The sequence below is a fragment of the Hylobates moloch genome, unplaced genomic scaffold (genome assembly GCF_009828535.3).
Source record: "Hylobates moloch isolate HMO894 unplaced genomic scaffold, HMol_V3 SCAFFOLD_6, whole genome shotgun sequence".
NCBI classification, from domain to species: domain Eukaryota; kingdom Metazoa; phylum Chordata; class Mammalia; order Primates; family Hylobatidae; genus Hylobates; species Hylobates moloch.
Window position 1 is genome coordinate 71,938,224 of NW_026652281.1, and position 23,592 is coordinate 71,961,815.

At 48.0% G+C, this 23,592-nt stretch overlaps 1 protein-coding gene across 3 annotated transcripts in view; it reads left to right on the plus strand.

Annotated features, from left to right (window-relative positions):
- The window catches only part of VPS35L (VPS35 endosomal protein sorting factor like), a 158,644-nt gene extending 137,045 nt beyond the window's left edge, over positions 1–21,599 (plus strand). The window contains exons 28-31 of one of the 3 annotated variants that reach the window (XM_032157025.2): positions 1,031–1,196; positions 9,846–9,964; positions 19,430–19,576; positions 20,303–21,543. In XM_032157025.2, the coding sequence (XP_032012916.1) occupies positions 1,031–1,196; positions 9,846–9,964; positions 19,430–19,576; positions 20,303–20,401 (531 nt within the window). In that variant the 3' untranslated portion in view covers positions 20,402–21,543. Of the gene's footprint in view, positions 1–1,030; positions 1,197–9,845; positions 9,965–19,429; positions 19,577–20,302 lie in introns of all 3 variants that reach the window. The other 2 variants (XM_032157027.2, XM_032157026.2) reach the window with 2 other exon arrangements.
- Positions 21,600–23,592: the final 1,993 nt, after the last annotated feature.

Here is a 23,592-nt window from a genome sequence, read left to right on the forward strand (position 1 = left end):
CTTCCTCTAGCTCCCAATTTGCTCAGCCAGTAGGAGGCAGCAGCATGATGCAGGGCAGGAGGAAAGCGAGGCTAGGGTATTTCTCCCCCATTCCCCCGGGCCCTGTTTTGGCAATGGCTTTGTTCCTGCACCCAAGACTACATCTTGGGCTAGATGCAGGTTCCAATTATGCCGCTGCGGGTTCCAATCATGCTGTTTCCCCTGCCGCTGCGGGTTCCAATCGTGCTGTTCTCCCTACCTTAACGTGGCTGGGGTAAGGGAAGGGGACCCGCATGGGGCGGGCCAGTGAGGCCGTGGAGGGGCCACGCAGAGCTTCTGCACAGAGTGAGAAGTCTGGAGAGCTTTCAGCAGGGCATCCCCAGACTCACATACACCTTTTTGGAATGGAATTGAAGCTGCTTACTTTTTTACACCCCAAAACTTTTTATAGATTCAGTTTAGCATCTGAGAAACACTGTTTGCTATAAACTCTGTGACTGTCTCTCAGGTTTTGCCTCTCCCAAGAGAGCGTCCTCCATTTGGCTGTTACTGTTGTTGAGCATCCCAAAGAGTGAGGCTCTATTTAAAGTCACTGCCTCGAGTGGTGACAGGGATCATCCGGGGGCTCACCCAGCGTAGGTGGCTTCTGCCGTTCCATCTGCTACGATACCCGCGATCTTGCTTTTGTGGTTGGAACAGGGCTTCCTTTTTTTTACCTCCCACCACCCACAGAAAAACAAGAGTGTAATTTTGGAAATAGGCCATTAAGCTGACAGGTAACTTTGCCTTCTCCTTTTTGGGATCCAAAAAGGGACTCTTAAAGCTCGTTTGCCCAGACAGGAGCATGTTGATTCGTGGGAATCACGTTTTGTCATTTTCCTGTGTATTGTTTAACCAGGCTTGTGAGTGGGTCTTGCCTTTGTTCAGTAACTGACAACGTTAATTTCTCTACAGCTGCTGAGGGGGGGGATCTGGGTTTCTGTGTTGATTTTCTTTTTCCCTCCCCGCTTCATCTTTGGGATTATTTATCCTTTTTTTGGTTCTCTGCTAGGATCATCCTGAACATGGGGTCCTGTTTCTTGTTCGAGAGCTTCTCAACGTGATCCAGGACTACACCTGGGAGGACAACAGCGATGAGAAAATCCGCATCTACACCTGCGTCCTGCATCTCCTCTCTGCCATGAGCCAGGAGACGTACCTTTACCACATAGACAAAGGTAGCAGAGCCTCCGCCACCAAACCATGCTCCGTGTGGATTTCATGAAAGGCAGACAGAATGCATTCATTTTCTCTTTTATTTTTTCCTCCCTTGTATTTTAGCTCCCATGAAATTCTAGTCCAGGGTCTAACTGTATTTACCTGATCTAAGACTTACCTGGGGCAACTCTTAAGAGTACAGATTCTTGGGCCGGGCACAGTGGCCCACGCCTGTAATCCCAGCACTTTGGGAGGCCAAGGCGGGCAGATCTCCTGAGGTCAAGAGTTTGAGACCAGCCTGGCCAACAGAGCCAAACCCTGTCTCTACTAAAAATACAAAAATTAGCCAGGCCTGATGGTGCACCCCTGTAATCCCAGTTACTTGGGAGACTGAGGCAGGACAATCGCTTGAACCTGGGAGGCAGAGGTTACAGTGAGCCAAGATCGCACTACTGCACTCCAGCCTGGGCAACAACAGTGAAAACACCATCCCAAAAAAGAAAAAAAAAGAGTACAGATTCTTCAGCCCCATCCTTCCCTTTATTGATTGATTGATTGAGACAAGGTCTCATTCTGTCACCCAGGCTGGAGTGCAGTGATGTGATCTTGGCCCACTGCAGCCTTTACAGCCCAGGCTGAAGCAGTCCTCCCACCTCAGCTTCCCAAGTAGCTGGGAATACAGGCATGTGCCACTGCACCCGGATAATTAAAAAAATTTTTTTTTGAAGACAGGGTTTCACCGTGTTACTCACACTGGTCTCAAACTCCTGGGCTCAAGCAATCTACCCGTCTCAGCCTCCCAGAGTGTTGGGATTATAATCATGAGCCACCACACCTGGCCTTCCCTCTTAATCTGCATCTTTAACAAGCACCTGAGATCATGTCGAACATCAGACCAGTCTGAGGAAACATTGTTTAAAAAATAATTATAATAATTTCAACTTCTGTTTTAGATTTAGGAGGTATACGTGCAGGTTTGTGACAGGGGTATATTGTGCAATGCTGAGGTTTGGGGTACAAATGAGATAGTACCCAATAGGTAGTTTTTCGGCCCTTGTCCCCTCCCCTTCCTCCTCCCTCTAGTGGTCTCCAGTGTCTGTTGTTTCCATCTTTATGCCCATGGGTACCCAATGCTTGGGGCCCACTTACAAGTGAGAACATGGCAGTAGTTAGTTTTCTGTTTCTGCACTAGTTCATTTAGGATAATGGCCTCCAGTTGCATCCATGTTGCCACAAAGGCCATGATTTCATTCTTTTTTAGGGCTGCATAGTATTCCGTTGTGTGTATGTACCACATTTTCTTTATCCAATCCACTGTTGATGAGCATTGAAGTTGATGCTATGTTTTTGCTATTGCGAATAGTGCTGCAATGAACATACGTGTGCATGTGTCCTTTCAGTAGAACGATTTATTTTCCTTTGGGTATATACCCAGTAATGGGATTGCTGGGTAAAATGGTAGTTCTGTTTTCAATTCTTGGAGAAATCTCCAAAACTGCTTTCCACAGTGGCTGAACTAATTTGCATTTCCACTGACAGAGTGTTAAGTGTTCTCTTTTCAGAGGAACCCTCTTTTGGATCAGTGTGCTACACAATAAACTGGAACAATGGCTAAATATACACATGTATGAGCTTCGTGCCAGGCCTGTTCCTTACCACAGTCTCAGGCAGGACCCTGGTGTGGGTGTTTGCAACCTGCTCCTCAGATGATGCCAAGGCTCAGCGGCCCTTGTCTGGAGGAAGGAGGTGGCCTTGATCACCTGCTACCAGACATTTTGAACTTGCTAGTACAAGTTGGGAGCAGCCTCCTCATGTCCTGGACTTACCACAAGACATCCCAGTTCCAGGCCTTTTCCCACTGAGCCCAAGTATCCTCCTGCCTGGCAGACCCTCAGTTCTAATTTTTGGGTTCCAAAAATTGGTCTTAATGTCAAAAGTGCTTTGGCCAGTAATTGTATACTTTACGGTTTAAAAAACCATCTCTATACTTGCAAGTTGTAGTGAACGCATTAGCAGTGCTTAAGGGATGGCCTGCCTTCTGTCATACCTCTCAGGCTTTGTCTAGCTGGGTCTGGGGACTGAGGATAAAGATGTAACTCAGGGAGGCTGGTTCATAGCAAGAATGATGGCAGCTACCCTGATCTGAGCACTTACTGCATGCCAAGGACTACATCAGGCTCTACAGGCCTTTTTTCCCTTAATCCTTACAGCTTTACTATGAGGACAGGCATTCATGTCCCCATTTTATGTATAAGCAAGAGGAGATCCAGAAAGACAACGTGATTTACTCCAGGGCTTCCGTTAGTTAGTGATGGAAGTGAAACTGACACCCAGAGCGGTGGGACGTGCATTACACTGCTTTGTTGATTAAAAAATAACAGTGTTGGCTGGGCACAGTGGCTCGTGCCTATAATCCCAGCACTTTGGGAGGCAGACGCAGGCGGATCACCTGAGGTCAGGAGTTCGAGGCTAGCCTGACCAACATGGCGAAACCTCATGTCTACTAAAAATACAAAAAAATTAGCCAGGCTGTTGGCAAGTGCCTGTAATCCGAGCTACTTGGATGGCTGATGCAGGATAATTGCTTGAGCTTGGGAGGCTGCAGTGAGCCAAGATCACACCAGTGAACTCCAGCCTGAGTGACAGAGCAAGACTCCATCTCAAAAAAAAAAAAAAAGGCAGTATTTTAATTAAAGTGTATTATATAACATATATGCAATAAACTAGAGAGCTCAGTAAATTGTCACAAAGTGAACACTCCCAGGTAACCACAGTCCAGATCAAGAAATAGAACACCTTCAGTCAGCATCACCACCCTACTCTCTGAAGACACACCACTCTCTCTCCTGACTTCTAGCATTATTAATTAGTTTGCCACTTTCTGAATAAGTAAATGAAACATTTTGCAAGCGTTCTTTGGTATTTGGCTGCTTTAACTCAGCATGATGTCCAAGATTCATCTGTGTTGGTATGCAAAACCGTTCACCTTTTGCATTGCTGTGTAGTATTCCTTTGTGTGGATGTACCAAAATTGATTCATTCCTTCTGGATGGAAATTTGCATGTGGCCAGGTCCAGTTTGGGGCTATTATGAGTAATGCAGCTGTGAACATTCTTGCATGTATTTCTTGGTATACATTCCCACTGGCTGTCTGCATGGAGGTGGCATTGCTGGCTCATAGGATCTGCTTATATTCTGCATTGGTGGATACTACCTCACAGTTTCCCAAAGGGTTAAACCAATCGGCATTCCTGCCAGGTACGAATGAGGCTTCCATTTGTTCAGTTGCTATGGTCATTCTTTTTCATGTCAGCTGTTCTAGGAGTGGAGTTTGCATTTTTCTAATGGCTGGCGAGGTTGAACACCCTTTCCTGTATTTCTTGGCATCTTCGTTTCCTCTTTTGTGACGTGAACATTGAAGGCTCTGAACAAGAGAGAAAGCCTTGAGGACCAGACAGAGACCTGGAAGTGAAGCTATCACAGAAGCATGCCCTACCCTCTCCCCTCCCTCCTCTCTCTCCTCTCCCGCAAACAGATTCAGTCCATCCTTTCTCTGAACAAGCCCACTGGTAAAGACTACCAGAGCCAGATTGACAGCAGAGGGAGCGAGGCTATATTTGATAGGCAAGAGTGTAGTTTTCTAGCTTTTAAAGATGAAAACAGAAGGATGGATTTTCTTTTTCTTCTTCTTAGTCCAGCTGTGTTTACTTTGAGTGTACAACTGTGACCTGCCCGGCGTCTTAGTAGGAGACCCAGGGAATCACAGAGGCTCTGCAGATTGTGGGGGCTCCTTTTTCCCTGTTCGCTTCCTCATTCTAGGGGAGGCTTTTAGATGATGTTGACGCAGCTTAGAACTTGGAAGAGAGGGGTTAAATAATTTCTGCATTTTTGGAGGATGCCTTGGCCACTTTCTTCCCAGATTAAGAAAAAGAGAAGGCTCTGACATTGCCTGGAGCAATCCCTCCAGTGCTTTTACACGAGGTTACAAGAGAGCGTGCATGTTTGATGTAGAAGTGAAGAATAGTCCTGGATCCTCAATGTTTATGTATTTAGTGTGCAGATAGAGTGTGTCTTTATTGGAAGATACAACTCAGGATGCTTCTGCGAAACCAAGGTGGCCCTCCTCACTCTTCCACATCACCTGCCAGGCCCTCAGAGCATTCGGGTTTGCAACTTGGGGTAGGACAGATGCAGAGATTGTGGGCTATTTTTAGTGGCCATTTGCAGGGCACATCATTTCTCCCCCTCGTGAGAGCCATGTCTGGACTTGAAGGCCCACAGTACACTCTGACCTGACCAAATTACTTTTAATTCTCAAATGCGCCCTTTTCTCCTTCCCTCTATGACCACCAAGTGTTAGCATGGAAAATAAATTCCTCCCTTCTCACCCCTTTTCCCACTTTTGCTAGCGAATTCCACCTTTAGGACTCAGTCTAGGTCTCACTGATTCCAGAATCCTGTCCCAAGCATAGATTTTAGGATCCCATGATCCCCTGTACTGCCCCCCTTCCTTGAGACCGGGAGGCGGAAGTTGCAGTGAGCCAAGATCGTGCCACTGAACTCCAGTCTGGGCGACAGAGCGAGACTCCATCTCAAATACCTCTGCACACTATTGCAATTGCCTGTTTGTGTGTCTCTGTCTCCTCATAGACTGTGAGCTCTGTGTCTGTGAGGGTAGGGCCAGGTCAGCCTTGTCCCCCGCTAGGTTCCCGCTCCTAGCTTAGAAGCTGGCATGAAGCAGGCCTTATTCAGTAGGTGTCGCATGTGTGTGTGAGTGGCCTGCTCTAAACATACCTCTGGCCCCTCGGGGTGGTTGGACCTTCCCTCTTCTCCATTGCTGGGCTGTTCAGAATCAAAGTGAACTCCAACCTGGAGGAAGACTGGGAATTTATGCAGGAACTATTCTGGTCCTCAGCAGCAGACATGAGAAATTCCTTCACCAGCTGCAGTTTTGCTGCCCTGCACAATCAGGTGGTGTTGAATGGCTGAATTGAACTCTTCTCGCTTCTTACAAGAGTAACTGCTGTCCCCCACTGGGGAGGTAACAGTCATGACACAGCAGCCAGAGCCGGCTTGGAAATTCTAAGATTCTCCTGCGGCCCAGGGCCAGTAACTACCAACCTGGTGTCAGACGAGCAATCAATCGCAAAGGAAACCTTGGGGAAGTATCCCAGCAGAGTCCCCATAAATCAGTTTAAGATTGGATAAGAGATTCCTGTGATCAGAGAAGCTGGGGAACAAAGGAACCAGTTGTTCTCCTTATTCTCAGGCAATATGCCTGCAACCTGCTTTCAAATGGTTCAGCCAAAAAAAAAAAAAAATTATGTGTGTCTGTCCATCCTTGTAGAGACAACAAGCAAGACAGCTTGCACAAGAGTAGCAAAATGTTATCAATTGGTGATTCAAGAAGTAGGTGTTCACGGCCGGGCACGGTGGCTCACGCCTGTAATTCCAGCACTTTGGGAGGCCAAAGCGGGAGGGTCACTTGAGGTCAGGAGTTTGAGACCAGCCTGGCCAATGTGGAGAAACCCCGTCTCTACAAAAATACAAAATGTAGCCCTGCCTGCAGTGCAGTGGCGTGATCTCTGCTTGCTGCAATGTCTGCCTCCTGAGCTCAAGTCATCCTCCCACCTCAGCTTCCCGAGTAGCTGGGACTACAGGCACACATCACCACATCCGGCTAATTTTTGTAGACAGGATGAAACCCTCTTAGAGACAGGGTTTCACCATGTTGCCTAGGCTGGTCTCGAACTCCTGAGCTCAAGTGATCTACCTGCCTTGGCCTCCCAAAGCGCTGCGATTACAGGCATGAGCCACTGCGCCTGGCCATCTCATGCTGTTTGTCCCTCATTTGTACACAGGCCCTACTGTGTTTCTCATAAATATTGTCTCTTTTGAATTGTGTGTATCTGAGACAGTATCCTTCCTACTTGTTTCCTCAAGACAGTGATGAATGTTCTTTCAAAGGGGCGAGAAAAGCACAACAAATCACATTCTAGCAGATAAGCGAAACTGGATGTGGTTTATTAAAGACATCCCTAAGCCACAAAACTGGATTAGCTGTGTGCACATGTGGCCGCGTGTACACAACCACACCCCAAGGCACAGGCATGGCTCTTGGTTTATGAGATATCCACACGCTCAGGACGGTGACCCAGATTGCAGGCCCGTGCCAGGTGAGAAGCAGCGAGCGCCGCCACCGCACCATCCCCCTTCCTGACCACTGAGTGCTGTGTTGGCTCCAGAGCTCTCCCTTTAGCCTGGGGGTTCAGATGCTGAACTGGGCTCCCCAGACAGAGTGCTGCTTGTTCACACTCGGTTATGCTCGGCCACATTCAAGTCCTTGTCTGGTAGTTGGAATGAAAGCAGCTGTAAGAGGATCCAGTGGAAAAGGTGTGTGAGCTCATGTGGGCGTGGAAGGAAAGAACTGGCTCTGTAGGCAGAGCTGGTGGTTTCGTTGTGAACCCTAGGGTTTGCAGCAGGCTGGCCCTAGCCAAAAAAAGGAAGGAAACCACTGAAGTGTTCGCAGTAGGGACCAACTAAATACATTCTGTTCCATCATACAGTGGGATACTATGCAGCCATGACAACAAAGCAACAGAGCTGTACGCATAGCGCCCCCTTACCCGGTGTCTCTTTTTTTTTTTTTTTTTTTTTGAGATGGAGTCCCGCTCTGTCGCCAGGCTGGAGTGCAGTAGCATGCCAGTAGCTGGGACTACAGGCGCGTGCCACCACGCCCAGCTAATTTTTGTATTTTTAGTAGAGACGGGGTTTCACCATGTTGGCCAGGCTGGTCTCAAACTCCTGACCTCAAGTGATCCACCCACCTCAGCCTCTCACAATGCTCAGATTCTAGGTGTGAGCCACAGTGCCCAGCCCCAGTTTCATTTTCTGCAGTTTCAGTTACCCCACAGTCAACCTGGTCCAAAAATATTAAGTGGAAAATCTCAGAAATAATTCATAAGTTTTAATTTGCATGCTGTACTGAATAGGGTGATAAAATTTTATTTCGTCCCACCCGGGACATCCATCATCCCTTTGTCCAGCTTATCCACACTGATGCGACGCTACCTACCCATTACTATATAGGAAAAAGTAATTCCTACCCATTACTATATAGGAAAAAGCATAATGTATATAGGATTCAATACTGTCTGTGGTTTCAGGCACCCACTGAGGGTCTTGGAACGTATCCCCCAAGGATAAGGGGGAACTACTGTATGCTGATACAGAAATAGCACAGAGATTTATTTGATTTTGTTTATTTTGAGACAAGATCTTGCTGTGTTGCTTATACTAGAGTGCAGTCATGTGATCATAACTCCAGCCACCTACTCCTGGGCTCAAGCAGTCTTCCCACCTCAGCCTCCCAAGTATCTGAGACAACAGGCGTGAGCTACCAAACACAGCTAATTTTTTTTGTAGAGATGGGGTTTTGCTATGTTGCTCAGGCTGGTCTCAAACTCCTGGACTCAAGTGATCCTCCTGCCTCAGCCTCCCAGAGTGCTGGGATTACAGGTGTGAACCACTGATCCCAGCCCCAAGATTTATCATTAAGTTAAAAAAACAAAGTGTAAAGCAGCACAGAGTGTAGTATCTTTCGTCGCCCAGATTATGCTCTGTGTGAGGGTCAGTTGAGAGGAAGGAGCGGGGAGGGAAAAAGGAGGGAGGAGGAGCCCAGACTCAGGCTGTCCTTGGCTGGGCCTGTCTTACTCTAGGCAGTGGTTGTCACAGGACGAGACCAAGCAAACAGTGGAGGAGCTTTTGGCAAGAGACATTATCAAAGGGATTTACACTTCTAGAGTAGCTGAAATAGAAAATCTCTGCAGTCCTTCCCAAGCCAGCTTTGAGGAGAGGCTGGCAGGGCAGGCAGCTGGATGCGGTAGCTGAGTGTGAGCTCTGGAATCAGACTTCCTGGTTTAGGATCCCAGCTAGGACCACCTCTGAGCCTCATCTCCCTAAAAGGGAGATATTAATATCATCTCTTGGCTGGGCTGGTTGCTCACACCTGTAATCCCAGCACTTTGGGAGGCCAAGGCAGGCGGATCACTTGAGGTCAGGAGTTCGAGACCAGCTTGGCCAGCATGGTGAAACCCTGTCTCTATTAAAAATTTTTTAAAAATTTAAAAAATAGCCAGGCGTGCTGGCAGGTGCCTGTAATTCCAGCTACTCAAGAGGCTGAGGCAGGAGGACTGCTTGAGCCTTGAGGCGGAGGTTGCAGTGAGCCAGGATCATGCCACTGCACTCCAGCCTGGGTGACAGAGAGAGACTCCGTCTCAAAAAAAAAAAAAAAAAAGAAAAGAAAAATCATCTCTTCACATACTGGTTGTGGGGGACTCTGCAATAAGGCAGTTAAAGCCCTAGCCCAGTGCCTGGCAGCTGCTGTGATGATCATTATGATTATTAATGTCCCCCCCGCTCCCCGCCACGCACACATGGGCTGGAGGGGTGACTTCCACACCACTGGCTTAGACTGTCCTGCAGGCTGGGTGTTTTCTTTGTGATTCCCAAGGCCCCAAGCCCAGTGGGAAATTTCCGCCACTTCCATGTGCCCTGCCACGACTTCCTGCCATCTGCTGACACGGTGTGACATGACACGCGGCTGCCTCTCCCTGGCCAGCATGGCCGCGGGGCTTGGGTCTGTCTCACTGTTCTTGTTTGTTCAACAGTGGACTCCAACGACAGCCTCTACGGGGGAGACTCCAAGTTCCTGGCAGAAAACAACAAGCTGTGTGAGACGGTGATGGCTCAGATCCTAGAGCATCTGAAAACCCTGGCCAAGGACGAGGTGGGTGCCCTCTGCTGTCCTCCACCCGCCTCTTGCTCTGAAAGCACAAGTTTCCAGGGTGGTTCAACGTTGGTTCATTCTAGAAAGGAAAGTATGTCATGTGAGTAATGTGTTTATGTGCAAACCACTTCTCCATTGCTTTGGGGCCTTCGCTCCTGCTGTTTTCTCTGCCTGGACTGCGCCTCTCCCACGGCTTCCCCTGGCTATTCCTTCTCGTCATTCAAATCTCAGCTCAAAGGACCTCCTCAGAGAGGCCTTCCCAGACCCTGTCTCAAGGAGCCACCACCACCTGCATGCCTCTGCCCGACTGTCCCTGTAGCGCCTGTTCAGTCACCGTCTGAAATGTTCTGTGTTTGTCTGTCCATCCCCCAGCTCCCTGACTAGAATGTAAGCTCCATGGGAGCAGGGACCTGGCAAGTCTTTTTTTTTTTTTTTTTTTTTTTTGAGACAGTCTCACACTATTGCCTGGGCTGGAGTGCAATGGCATAATCTCGGCTCACTGCAACCTCTGCCTCCCGGGTCCAGGCAATTCTCCTGCCTCAGCCTCCCGAGTAGCTGGGATTACAGGTGCCTGCCACCACACCTGGCTTATTTTTTGTATTTTTTTAGTAGAGACGGGGTTTCATTATGTTGGCCAGGCTGGTCTTGAACTCCTGACCTTGTGATCTGCCCACCTCGGCCTCCCAAAGTGCTGGGATTATAGGCATGAGCCACTGCGCCCGGCCCGGACCTGGTGAGTCTTGAAGACCTGCCTGTGTCTGAATGACAAGACAGGGACTCTGGGACCCCCGGTAACTCTTTGCACCACCCCACGTCTCATGCAGAGCCCGGCCTGCGGCAGATGCTCCATCAGTTCATGGTGAATCCATGATAGCGTGGGATTGCTACACCTGGGCTCTTTCAGTGCCCACAGCAGCCCTGTGAGATGTAGGTGCTGTGTTTATTTCCATTGAATGGGAAGGGAAACTGAGGCTCAGAGAGGGTTATTCAGAGCCCTTAGTATCTCCTCTGGCTGTGTTGAAACAGCAGAGATTCTAACCCGGATTCCCAAACCTGAACTCTGCACTGCTACATTGCCCTCCTCAACCAAGGCCTTTCCACTTCACTTTTCTTTTTCTTTTTCTTTTATTTTTTTTGAGACGGAGTTTCACTCTTGTTGCCCAGGCTGGAGTGCAATGGTGCAATCTCAGCTCACTGCAACCTCCGCCTCCCAGGTTCAAGTGATTCTCCTGCCTCAGCCTCCCGAGTAGCTGGGATTCAGGCGCCTGTCACCACACCTGGCTAATTTTTGTATTTTTAGTCGAGATGGGGTTTCACCATGTTGGCCAGGCTGGTCTCAAACTCCTGAGCTCAAGTGATCCACCCACCCTGGCCTCCCAAAGTGCTGGGATTACAGGCGTGAGCCACTGTGCCTGGCCCACTTCAGTTTTAAGAAGTGGTGTGTGGTCATTAATAATAGTAGGTTCTGTTTTCCCAGCCTTCATTATACATTAAGTGTAGTATAAAGAATTTTGCGTGGATTATTTCACTTAATTCTCACAGCAGTCCTTTATGCCATACAGATGAGGAAACTGAATCCTAGAGCGGCAGCTATGGAGTATGGTCAAGGCAATTTTCTAGAAGCCCTGCTCTTATCCACAAACTAAATTCTTTTTATCAGATGTTGTGTCTTTTGTATTTTCAGAAGTTTGTTTTTCATATTCTCCATAGAGATAGTTGATTGATTGATTTCAGTGTAATTTCCATCGAGTACAACCCAATTAACTACCTGCCTCTCTTCCCAACCTGACCATGGCTTCCATTTTCACAGCTTTGGCCCAAATGTGTGAGTGACACATGGGTCCCAGAGACCCTGTCTCAGACGTGGCCGAGTCAGTCAGTTGTGTAGACGTAGGTGTGTCTCTCTCACTGCGGTTAAGGCTGATTGCTGTAGCGTAGTGAAGATAGAGGCGTAGGGGGAGGTTGGCAGCATCTTGGGAGTCAGAGCCAGTGCTTGGCCTCTGTCTGCGTCCTTCCCTGACTTTCTGCCTCCAAGCACTTCTCCTAGATCTTGCCCTTTATCCACTATGAGCTGTTTGTTCGAAGCTCTGAGCATCTCGATTATTGTATTCCCACCTAGCAAAAGATGTTGCCTGATAGATAACTCATTCCTGATATCCTCCTGGCAAGAGGGGACCTCTATTCTCTCGCTCTCCTCCTCCTCAGTTCCCTTCCCCAAACCTAAGATGATTTTTGCCCCCCGGGTTCTCAGTGCCTTTCCCATGCTCCCACTCCTTCTAAGGCGCTTGACCACCTCCCTCCTCCAGCTCCTTCATTCCCAACCCACTGGGTCTTCCTGGAGTCCTTGTTCTTCCTGGGTTTTGCTCCCATACCTCTCATCTCACATCCTTTCATAGCATCCAGACCCTTTCAGGACAAAATAAGATCAAACTGGATTGTAGTAGTTCTTTGTCATTTCCAAGACTGTATAAAACACCACCCATCCTCATGTTCCTTCTGCACCCACCAAAAATACCACATTATTTAGCTGTAGGTACTCACATGCAGTATATTCCCATTCTTTTTTTGTTTTGTTTCGTTTTGTTTTGAGACAGTCTCGCTGTGTCGCCCAGGCTAGAGTGCAGTGGTGCAATCTCAGGTCACTGCAATCTCCGCCTCCCAGGTTCAAGTGATTCTACTGCCTCAGCCTCCTGAGAGCTAGGACTATAATAAGCACATCCCACCACACCAGGCTAATTTTTGTGTTTTTAGTAGAGACGAGGTTTCACCATATTGGCCAGGCTGGTCTCAAATTCCTGAGTTCAAGTGATCCGCCCACCTGGGCCTCCCAAAGTGCTGGGATTACAGGCGTGAGCTACTGTGCCTGGCCAATATATACCCATTCTGTCCAGGGTGTTCAAGCATGTCTTTGAGAGAGTAGGATTTTTTCTGGCCTCCAAGTTCAGGGGCACTGCTCAAAGGGCTGGCCTTAAGGTTAGTAGTTGAAAGGGCAGAGACCTACATGCCCAACAGTTGTAGAAATCCTGCAGCCCTGGGGGCCCGTAGCACCTTCTCTAGGGAGGGAGGGTATGTGACTGTGTCCTACTGACCTTGGAGACCCCGAGCTGCAGTACCAGAACTCTGAGCAAGTTAGTGCCTGGAGGGCTCTTGGTTGTTTGTGGAAAGAGTGGCATTGGAACCCCAGTTTCTTCTTCAGGAAAACTGGTTTATCAAACCAGTGAGTATCAGACGAGGCAACTCTCCTAGAATGATTGATACCAGAGGCTGGGAAGGGTATGTGGATGTGTGTGTGTATGCGGGGGTGGGGAGGGCAATGAAGAGAGGTTGGTTAATGGGTACAGAAATAGATACAGTTAGAAAGAACAGGCCAGGCACAATGCCTCAGACCTGTAATCCCAACATTTTGGGAGGCCCCGGTGGGAGGATTATTTGAGCCTAGGAGTTTGAGACCAGCTTGGGTAACATGGTAAGATCCTGTCTCTATAAAAAAAGAAATTAAAAATTAGGCTAGGTACGGTTCACACCTGTAATCCTAGCACTTTGGGAGGCTGAGGTGGGCAGATCACTTGAGGCCAGGAGTTCGAGACCAGCCTGGCCAACATGGCAAAATCCCACCTCTACAAAAAATACAGAAAAAATTAGCTGGGCGTGGTGGTGTGCGCCTGTAGTACCAGCTACCTGGGAGGCTGAGGCAGGAGAATCGCTTAAACCTGGGAGGCGGAGGTTGCCATGAGCCCAGATCACACCACTGCACTCCAGCCTGGGCAACACAGCAAGACTCTATCTCAAAAAAAATTTTAAATTAGCTGGGTGTGGTTGTGTGTGCCTGTAGTCCCAGCTACTGGAGAAGCTGAGGCGGGAGTTCAAGTTGCAGTGAGCTGTCATCATGCCACTGCACTCCAGCCTAGGCAGCAGAGCAAGACCCTGTCTCCAAAAAAAAGAAAAAAAGAAAAAAGGAGGAATAAAAGGGAGTAAGTTCTAATGTTCAATAGCAGAGCAGAGTAACTATAGTTAACACCAAGGTATTATACATTTCAAAATAGCTATTTAAGAGAAGACTTGAAATGTTCCGTACCCATAGAAATGATAAATGCTCAGGTGACAGACACCCCAAATACCCTGGCACGATCACTGTGTATTCTAGGCCTGTAACAAAATACCACATGTACCTCATAAATACACACAAATATTATGTATCAATAATTTTTAAATGTTGCATAGCTGAGGCTCATGACTCAAGATGAGAAAATAAAACCCTAAATACACATTGTTTTAAAAGACCTTTTACAAACATGCACAAACACTCAGCAAGGGTTCATACCTCTTCCCTTTTCTGTGTAGATGGTTTTCAGGAGAGAGCCCTTTCAGCCTACAGGAATAATGGAAGCCCATCACCTTCAGCTTGTACTAAGTAGATCCCCCCATGGAAAGCTTGTCTTAGCTTTTTCCCCTGATGTCTTTTCTTTTTTTTTTTTTTTTTCCAGAGACAAGGTCTTACTCTGTTATCCAGGCTGGAGTGCAGTGGCACTATCTTAGCTCACTGCAGCTTCAACCTCCTGGGCTCAAGTGATCCTCCCATGTCAGCCTCCCAAGTAGCTGGGACTACAGGCGTGTAACCACCACACCCAGCTAAGTTCTTATTTCTTACACGGCCGAGGTCTCTCTGTGTTGCCCAGGCTAGTCCTAAAATACGGAGCCTGGCTGGGCACGGTGGCTCATGCCTGTAATCCCAGCACTTTGGGAGGCTGAGGCAGGCAGATCACTTGAGGTCAGAAGTTTGAGACCAGCCTGACCAACATGGTGAAACCCCACCTCTACTAAAAATACAAAAATTAGCCGGGCATGGTGGCACGTGCCTGTAATCCCAGCTACTCGGGAGGCTGAGGCAGGAGAATCGCTTGAACCCAGGAGGGGGAGGTTGCAGTGAGCTGAGATCACGCCACTGCACTCTAGCCTGGGTGACAGAACGAGACTCCGTTTCAGAAAAAAAAAAAAAAAAAGAGCTCAAGTGATCCGCCCACCTTGGCCTTGTCTCCCAACGTGCTGCAGATTCTGGGCGTGAGCCACCATGCCCAGCCTTCCCCTGATTTCTTGAAACCACTGGCTCTGGCTCCACCTTCTAGTCCAGGGACCTCTTAGAACAATGATGTGTGTTTGACAAGTCACACAGAAAACTTGACATGTGGTTCAAAATTACGTTTCTTCATGCCAAGGCAATAGGCTGGGTTTAATCAGAGGTGGTCACTGACAGCATAAATGATCATAGCCCAGAAGTCCCAAGCTTGCAATAAAAATAAAGCCCAGAACCATATAATTTGGAGCTATTTATATTTAACATTTATGTCTCTTTCTCTGGTGGAGAGAAGGGTTGATGGTGATAGTGATTCTGAAAGAATAGCAAAGATGGAATGTTTCTAAAGAACATTTCACGTCGCATCAATACCAGCGATGTTCACTGAAATTGTCTGTCCATATATGCACATTTATTAGAAAAAAATCGGTCAGGCATGGTGGCTCATGCCTGTAATCCCAACACTTTGGGAGGCTGGGGAAGGAGGATTGCTTTATTCCAGGAGTTTGAGACCAGCCTGGGGAACATAGTAAAAGCCATCTCTAAAAAAAATTTAAAAGTTAGCCAGGCATGGTGGTGTGCACCCTGAGTAGCTGGGACTACTCAAGAGGCTGAGGTGGGAGGATCGCTTGAGCCCAGGAGTTTGAGGCTGCAGTGAGCTGTGATTGCGCCACTACACTCCAACCCTGGCAGCAGAGCAAGACCCTGTCTCTAAAATAAATAAATAAACAAAAACATGGTCATATGGGTGGACCAAGCTGAAACTCAACATGTTATCCTTCTTTTTTTTTTGAGACAGACTCTTGCTCTGTTGCCCAGACTGGAGTGCAGTGGCACAATCTCAGCTGACTGCAACCTCCGCCTCCCAGATTCAAGTGATTCTCCTGCCTCGGCCTTCTGAGTAGCTGGGACTACAGGCGCCCACCACGCCTGGCTAATTTTTTGTATTTCTAGTAGAGACAGGCTTTCACTGTTAGCCAGGATGGTCTCGATCTCCTGACCTCATGATCCGCCCGTCTCAGCTTCCCAAAGTGCTGGGATTACAGGCGTGAGCCACCACGCCCGGCTATCCTTCGTTTTAATGGTGCAATGTGGAGTTCAGCTCAATAGCCATATTGGAGTCCTCTGAAGTCTGGTACCCCAAGAGCATGAGGCTTGGTGTCCAGGCCCATCACAGACCAGGAAGGGCCTGGTGGATTTCTCCCCACTGAGTGGGGTGGGCGGCTTCCTGCTGTTGGAAAACCCTGATGCCTGTGCCGTTCTGAGAATCATACCTCAGCTCTGGTAGCAACCCTGCTTCCAAAGTCATCCTCTAAGGCCACATGAAGGTGCCAGCCTCATTTTAATCACAAGCTGTATTTTATGAAGTTGTTTGTTTGGGTGTGGTGGAGCTGGGAACCATGCCAAACCCCGAGAGCTTCCTGGAAATGACAATTCTCATAGGAAAAGCAGCTCTTTTCTATTTAAAACCTCTGTGGCGAGGGGAGGGGATCAGGCCCTGATTTGGTTCCCAAGCTACGTGTTTGTATTTTTCTCGGTGTTTGAATATATCAGCTGGCATGTGTCTCATCCCTCAGACACGTCTCCAATGATTTCACTTTTAATGGGCTTTGCCATTTAAAACACATGCGAATTGAGCTTTTTGCTAATTGAGAAGATATGGAATGGAGAAATAGCCAATTAGGTATTGTGCTGCTTGTCTGACTTTTAAAACAGTTTCTCCCACTTCAGTGAAAGGTAGTCAAAGGGCCTCTCTCCAAGGAGACTTTTAGTTGGCTTTGAAACAGTTTTATTTTAGCTTGGTCTTCTAGATCCAAGCAGAAAGCGGGGCTCCCGTTCTCCCAGGTGTCAGACGAGGACCAGGTTAAAAGGAGAGCAGAATGGGCTCAGGTTCCCACTTGGGGCATAACTGCGTTGTCTGTTAGAACAAATGAAGCCAGAGCAGGTGGTCGCCAGCCAGTTTGCGAGTCCGTGCCCAGTAGGTGCCAGCCCGCGTGCCCCATGCCAAAGCGCTTTTCCCTCGTTGCCCGCGGGCCTGGGCGCCCACAGCACAACCTGCTCCTGATGATTGGGCTCTTGGCCGTCAGCTCTGCTGCTTCTGTGACTGTCGCTGCTCTAGGCTGTTGCCAAGGCAGGCTCAATTTTGACCGGAGTGGGGAGGGGAGGTGCCGAAGATTCTTAGTTGCCACTCAGCCACCTTGCCCAACTGCATTTGAAGCTGTTCCTTGACTTTTTATTTAAGACGGGGTCTTGCTCTGATGCCCAGACTTGAGTGCGGTAAGATCATAGCTCACTGCAGCCTCAAACTCTTGCCCTCAAGTGATCCTCCAGCCTCTGTCAGCCTCCTGAGTAACTGAGACAATAGGTGTGTGCTACCATGCTCAGCTAATTTTTTTCTTTTCACTAAAAGACTTTAAATTCTCACTTGGGAAAGGACAGTAAAAAGGGGTAAATCAGTTGGCATAGCAGCTAGCAGGTGCCATGTGAATTATCTGTGGAACGCTGGATGGATGGACAGTTGATAAGTTGGTTTTAGCCACCAAGAGTAGTTGAGAAAAGCAGGAAGAAATGTGTTTTGGTGTAAGCTCAATCAAGCCATTCTTACTCCCTGCATAAAACTGCATAGCCGAAGTTGGCTCGCAGCACTGGCAAGTCTCTCAGCCCCTTCTGACTGCGATTCCTGATAAGATGCAACCCTGAGTGTGTGGCCTGGAGAGGGCTGTGAGTATGAGCACAGGCTCTGGAGTCACAGAGCTGGAGCTCGGACTCCCCTCTGCATTGTGAGGACCCATCTGTGGTCCTTGGGCAAGTTGCTAACCTTTCAGAGCCTCAGGTGCCTCATCTGCAGAATGGGAGCATATTCATTTCCTGTTGCCACCATAACCCGTTGCCACAAACTTGGCATCTTAAAGCAGTACCCATTTTTGATCTCACTGGTAGGTGAGAAGTCAGTGCTGGCTGGGGCCGGTGTGTCTGTTCTGGGTTTCACAAGGCCAGAATCAAGGTCTTGCTGGCTGGGCTCTTAGCAGGAGGCACTGGAAAGAATCTACTTCCTTGTTCCTTCAGGGTATTTGCAGATTGCATTTCCATGTGATCATGGACTGGGATCCTGTGTCTGTTGGCCAGGCGTCCTTCTCAGCTTCTAGAAGCTGCCTGTGTTTCTCAGCTCATGGCCAGCACTGGTGGGCCAGGTTCTCCTCATGCCTTGAATCTCTGGCTTCCCTTCTTCCTCCTCTTTCCTGTTTTTCTCTTTCACTGCTTGTCTCTGATTCTGGTCGGAGAAATGCTTCTGCTTTTAAGGGCTCCGGTGATTCGAGGGCCCACTCAGGTCATCTAAGATACGCTCCCTACCTTAATTCCATCTGCAGTCTCTCCACAGCAGCACCGGGATTCATGTTTGAATAACAGGGGAAGGAATGTTGGGAGACACCTCTAGAATTCTATCTCTCACGGGCGGTTAGGAATGTACCTGCCACAGAGTTGTCATGACGGTTAAATCAGTCGAGTTGTATAAAGCACAGAGCAGAATCCCTGGCACACTCTTAAGGGCTCTTACACGCATTCACTGTCACGGAGCAGACACGAGACTCTTGGCAGCACTGATGTTGTGCAGATGTGGGATCTGCCCTGGCCCCATAGGCTTCCTGAACAGCAGGTACCCACCTGTTGATGTGGCTTTTCCAGGGGCCTTCGTTTACCTTGGGGAAGTTGTATCCTTTCTCCTGGGCCTGGTGTTGCATTCTGGAGATTTAGTTTCCCTTTTGTCTTTATCACTCAAAGCTAGAGTTCAGGTTCGGTCTACCATGACACTGTGGTTAGACTTTTTCTGGCAAGATACCTCTCACATCAGATTATTGAGCAAGAAAGGGAAGATCTGATGTCAGCGTGTAAAGGCTGGATATGGGCACCAAGGATTGGGAGCTCAGTTCGGGAGGAGATGTGTTTTGGTCTTTATTACCGGCAGCCCAGGGGCAGGAATACTGACTGCAGCTCTGGGTAGTTTGAGGACACATCTGAAAGAGGCAAGCTGAAGCCTTTCAGTTTTCAGCTGTACTTGCATTAAAGCAAGGCTTGTCCCTGCTGGGGTACCCTTCATTCCTCGACCTCACTGACTGGCGAGTTTCTTCCATTTCATGAGTAATGACCATCTGTGGGCACAGAGCTTTGTCATCTTACTGAATCCCCACCCTCTGCAGTGGTGACCTTACTGTCATTTACAGATGAAGAAGCTGGGACTTTGGGAGGTTCAGCAGCTTGCCGTACAGCAAATACATGGCAGAGCTGGCACTGGAACTCAGGCATGACCTACCCCAGAGTCAACACTGTCCACAGCATCTCTGCGGGGCACGGCCTGAGCCCCAGTGCAGGGCAGTAACCTCCCTTTTCTGTTTCAGGCCCTGAAGCGCCAGAGCTCGTTGGGCCTGTCCTTCTTTAACAGCATCTTGGCCCATGGGGACCTACGCAACAACAAGCTCAACCAGCTCTCCGTCAACCTGTGGCACCTGGCACAGAGGCACGGCTGTGCAGACACCAGGACCATGGTGAGGCGCTCAGACGGCCCCGTGGTATAAGCCCACTGGCCAGTGCACAACCACCCTCAACACAGCATTGTGGCCTGGACATCAGACAGACAACCCTATATTCCCCTTTTAGAAAAGCACTTGGTCCATTTCTACGGGATCACTTCCTAGCAGTAAAAAGCAGAGCTGGCCAGGTGTGGCAGCTCATGCCTATAATCCCAGCATTTTGGGAGGCTGAGACAGGAGGATTGCCTGAAGCCAAGGGTTTGACACCAGCCTGGGCAACATAGTGAGACCAGGTCTCTACAAAAAAATAAAAAATTAGCTGGGCATGGTGGTGCACATGTGTAGTCCCAGCTCGGGAGGCTGAGGAGGGAGGATGGCTTGAGCCCAGGAGTTCGAGGCTGCAGTGAGCTATGATCACACCACTGCACTCCAGCCTGGGTGACAGAGCAAGACCTTGTCTCCAAAACAAAAAACAAAAGCATAGTTTTGAAAGTCTATTCCCTCTGAATAAAAACCATACATATAAAACATCAGTCATTTCTGGTCACATCCAAATCTGATTTTTAGGGCAAGCTGCAATCCAAGAAGTTAAAGACTTTGATTTCTTCCCTCCCTCATCCCTCAAAAAACTCACTATTCTCTGCTACGAAATCTAAGCTCACATAATGGCTGATTCATTAGAGCCTTGGGCTCCAAGGATAATGAACCAGAAAGGAGATGGATCTTTCTTTTTCCTCGTAGGTGAAAACGCTAGAATACATCAAGAAGCAAAGCAAACAACCAGACATGACTCATCTGACGGAGCTGGCCCTCAGACTCCCTCTGCAAACAAGGACCTGACCCCTGGGCCCATCCCCAGGCTCAGGGACTCTGGCGCCAAATCCAGAAAGATCTGCTCTGCTGCCCTGAACTCTTATTGCAATTTAGGTTTCTCATTTTTCTTTTCTTTTTACATATGTACAAATTGGTTTAAGCTTTGGCCTCTATCCAGGTTATTCTGACAGTGAAGAAATGGGAGTTGTCAGAGCATTAAAATGCAATCTTCATTAAGAAGCAGTCTCTGTGTTTTTGCACAAGTGGCCTTCAGTCTACTCAGCCCGATCCGACGGGCCTTTTTAGCAAGAGAGAAACAAGAATGCAAGTAACATCTTTCTTCTCTGGAAGGTGTTTGTTTTTTCATAGTTTAGAAATAAGGACTTTAAAAGTGGACTGCTTTTCAAAGTGCCGCTGTTCCAGACCCATTCCATTCCAGACTTTGTACCTTACAGTTAGAGCACACCCAAAGCCTAGAACTGTATTACCTGAACCCCTATGGCGGATTTATAAAAGGCAGAAATAGCACTCCATTAACTCTTTTTCCTATCAAAAGCAGTTCTTGATTGGACTTAGAATCTGTGTTGGTGGATCAAAGGAGAAAGCGAGGTCAACTTTGAGATTCTCTGTGGCTTCAGTATACAGTAACTGCATAAATGTCCTGAAGGAGCATTTATGTTCATGACTGTTCATTTAATTACTTCTGTCTTCCTCCAGAAGAGAGAGAACGTGTCTAAATACATTAGCCTGGTTTGTTTTGCAGCCACAATTCTAAACAGTGTGTGATTCTGTCTGCTTTTCTTCCAACAGTTTGGTGGAACCTGATTCTTCTATTACGGCTGGTGAGCTTGCACCCACATTTCATTTTGAATCAGTAAAAGCATTCATACTGATTGGTGATTCATCATCTCAGCCCCACTGCCATTGTGCAAATGCATCCACATTGTGGATTAAAAGTGCCCCAAACTATTGTGCTTCTAGAAGATCCACACTGGAACTGGACATAGATTACATTTCATCTTTACTCTGAGAAATACAAGACTACAGTTGAACACTTAGTTAACCTCAGACAGTAAAAGGGACTAAAAATTTTTTTTAAATCAATTTATTGGCTGGGCACGGTGATTCACGCCTGTAATCCCAGCACTTTGGGAGGCTGAGGCAGGCAGATCACCTGAGGTCAGGAATTCAAGACCAGTCTGGCCAACATGGTGAAACCCCGTCTCTACTAACAATACAAAACTTAGCCAGGTGTGGTGGCACACACCTGTAATCCCAGCTACTTGGGAGGCTGACGCAGGAGAATCGCTTGAACCCAGGAGGTGGAGGTTGCAGTGAGTCGAGATTGCGTCACTGCACTCAAGCCTGGGCGACAAGAGCAAAATATCATCTCAAAAAAAAAAGGACAGCAGACACTAATGAATGCTTCTTTCCCTCCCTTCTACTAAATAAATCATACAGAAACTCAGAAAGCATTGTGGGGTGGCTCAGATACTCCCAAGTGGCCTTTATTTCACAAAATTCTATTTTTTTTCTTTTTTTGAGACGGAGTTTCACTCTTGTTGCCCAGGCTGGAGTACAATGGCGTGATCTTGGCTCACCCCAACCTCCGCCTCCCGATTCTCTTGCCTCAGCCTCTTGAGTAGCTGGGATAACAGGAGTGCGCCACCACACCCGGCTAATTTTGTATTTTTAGTAGAGATGGGGTTTCTCCATGTTGGTCAGGCTGGTCTAGAACTCCTGACCTCAGGTGATCCGCCTGCCTCAGCCTCCCGCAGTGCTGGGATTACATAGGCGTGAGCCACCGTGCCTGGCCCACAAAATTATTTTCATTAAAATTATTTTATCTACTACTTTTACTGTGTGATGCTATAAAATGAAAAAAACAATTAGCAAATTCACAAATTATGTTCTTCAAGTCATTTCTTCTCCTCTGAGGCTGAACGTGTTGGGCGGCATTAGTTCCCAAGCCTAGGCCAGTGAATTCTTACCGCTCTCGCATTAACTTGAACTTGGACTTTCACATGAGGTCAGGTACCCATTATACCAAAGGTGCTTCTGAATCTTGTCATGTGGCCCAGGCGGAGGCTTAGATTTTGTATGTCCCTGTGTGTGCAGTTTCCCCCAGCCCTTTACTGAATCAGTAAGCCGGTCTCTGAAAACACTGGTCTATATGAGATGAAGTCTATCATTAGCAAGGATGGAGCAATAAGATGTCAGCCAGAATTGTAGAAAATAAAAATGATGGGGCCTGGGTGCGGTGGCTCACGCCTGTAATACCAACACTTTGGGAGGCTGAGGTGGGTGGATCACGAGGCCAAGAGATCAAGACCATCCTGGCCAACATGGTGAAACCCCATCTCTACTAAAAATACAAAAAAAAATTAGCTGGGTGTGGTGGTGCTCACCAGTAATCCCAGCTTCTCGGGAGGCTGAGGCAGGAGAATCGCTTGAACCCTGGAGGTAGAGGTTGCAGTGAGCTGAGATCACGCCTCTGCACTCCAGCCTGGGCGTGGAGTGAGAGTGAGACTGTCTCGAAAAAAAAAAGAAAGAAAAAGAAAATTATGGCAACTTCCATGAGACTTGTATTAGGTCTTCTATTGTTACTTTAACAAATTGCCACAATTTTAGCAGCTTAAAACATAATGTTGTCATCCGACGGTTCTATTGGTCTGAAGTCCGCCTAGTCTCACTGGGCTAAAAGTAAGGCATCAGCAGGGCTATGCTCCTTCTGGGAGGCTCTAGGGGGAATCTACTTCCTTGCCTTTTCCAGCTTCTAGACAGCACACCCTTCCCTTCCCATCTTCAAAACCAGCAGTGTCTACTCAAGTCTTTCTTAAGTCTCTTTGACGCGGACTCTTTTTTGCCTTCCTCTTCCATATTTAGGGATCTTTGTGATTCCTCCGGCCCACCCAGAAACGCAGGATCCTCTTCCTGTTTTAAGGTCAGCTGATTAGCAAACTTAATTCCCTTTTGTTTCGTAACCTACCAAATACACAGGTTCTGAGATGTGGTAGGAACAGGTGTTATTCTGCCAACTTCCTTTGTGAGGACTGTGTCTATTTGGCAAATACTTTTTTTTTTTTTTGAGATAGGGTCTTGCTCTGTCACCCAGGCTGGAGCACAGTGGTGCAGTCATGGCTCACTGCAGCCGTGACGGAGGGTGGTGCTCAAACCAATTTTACAAAGGATGGGAGCTCAGAGTGATTCTCCCAAGA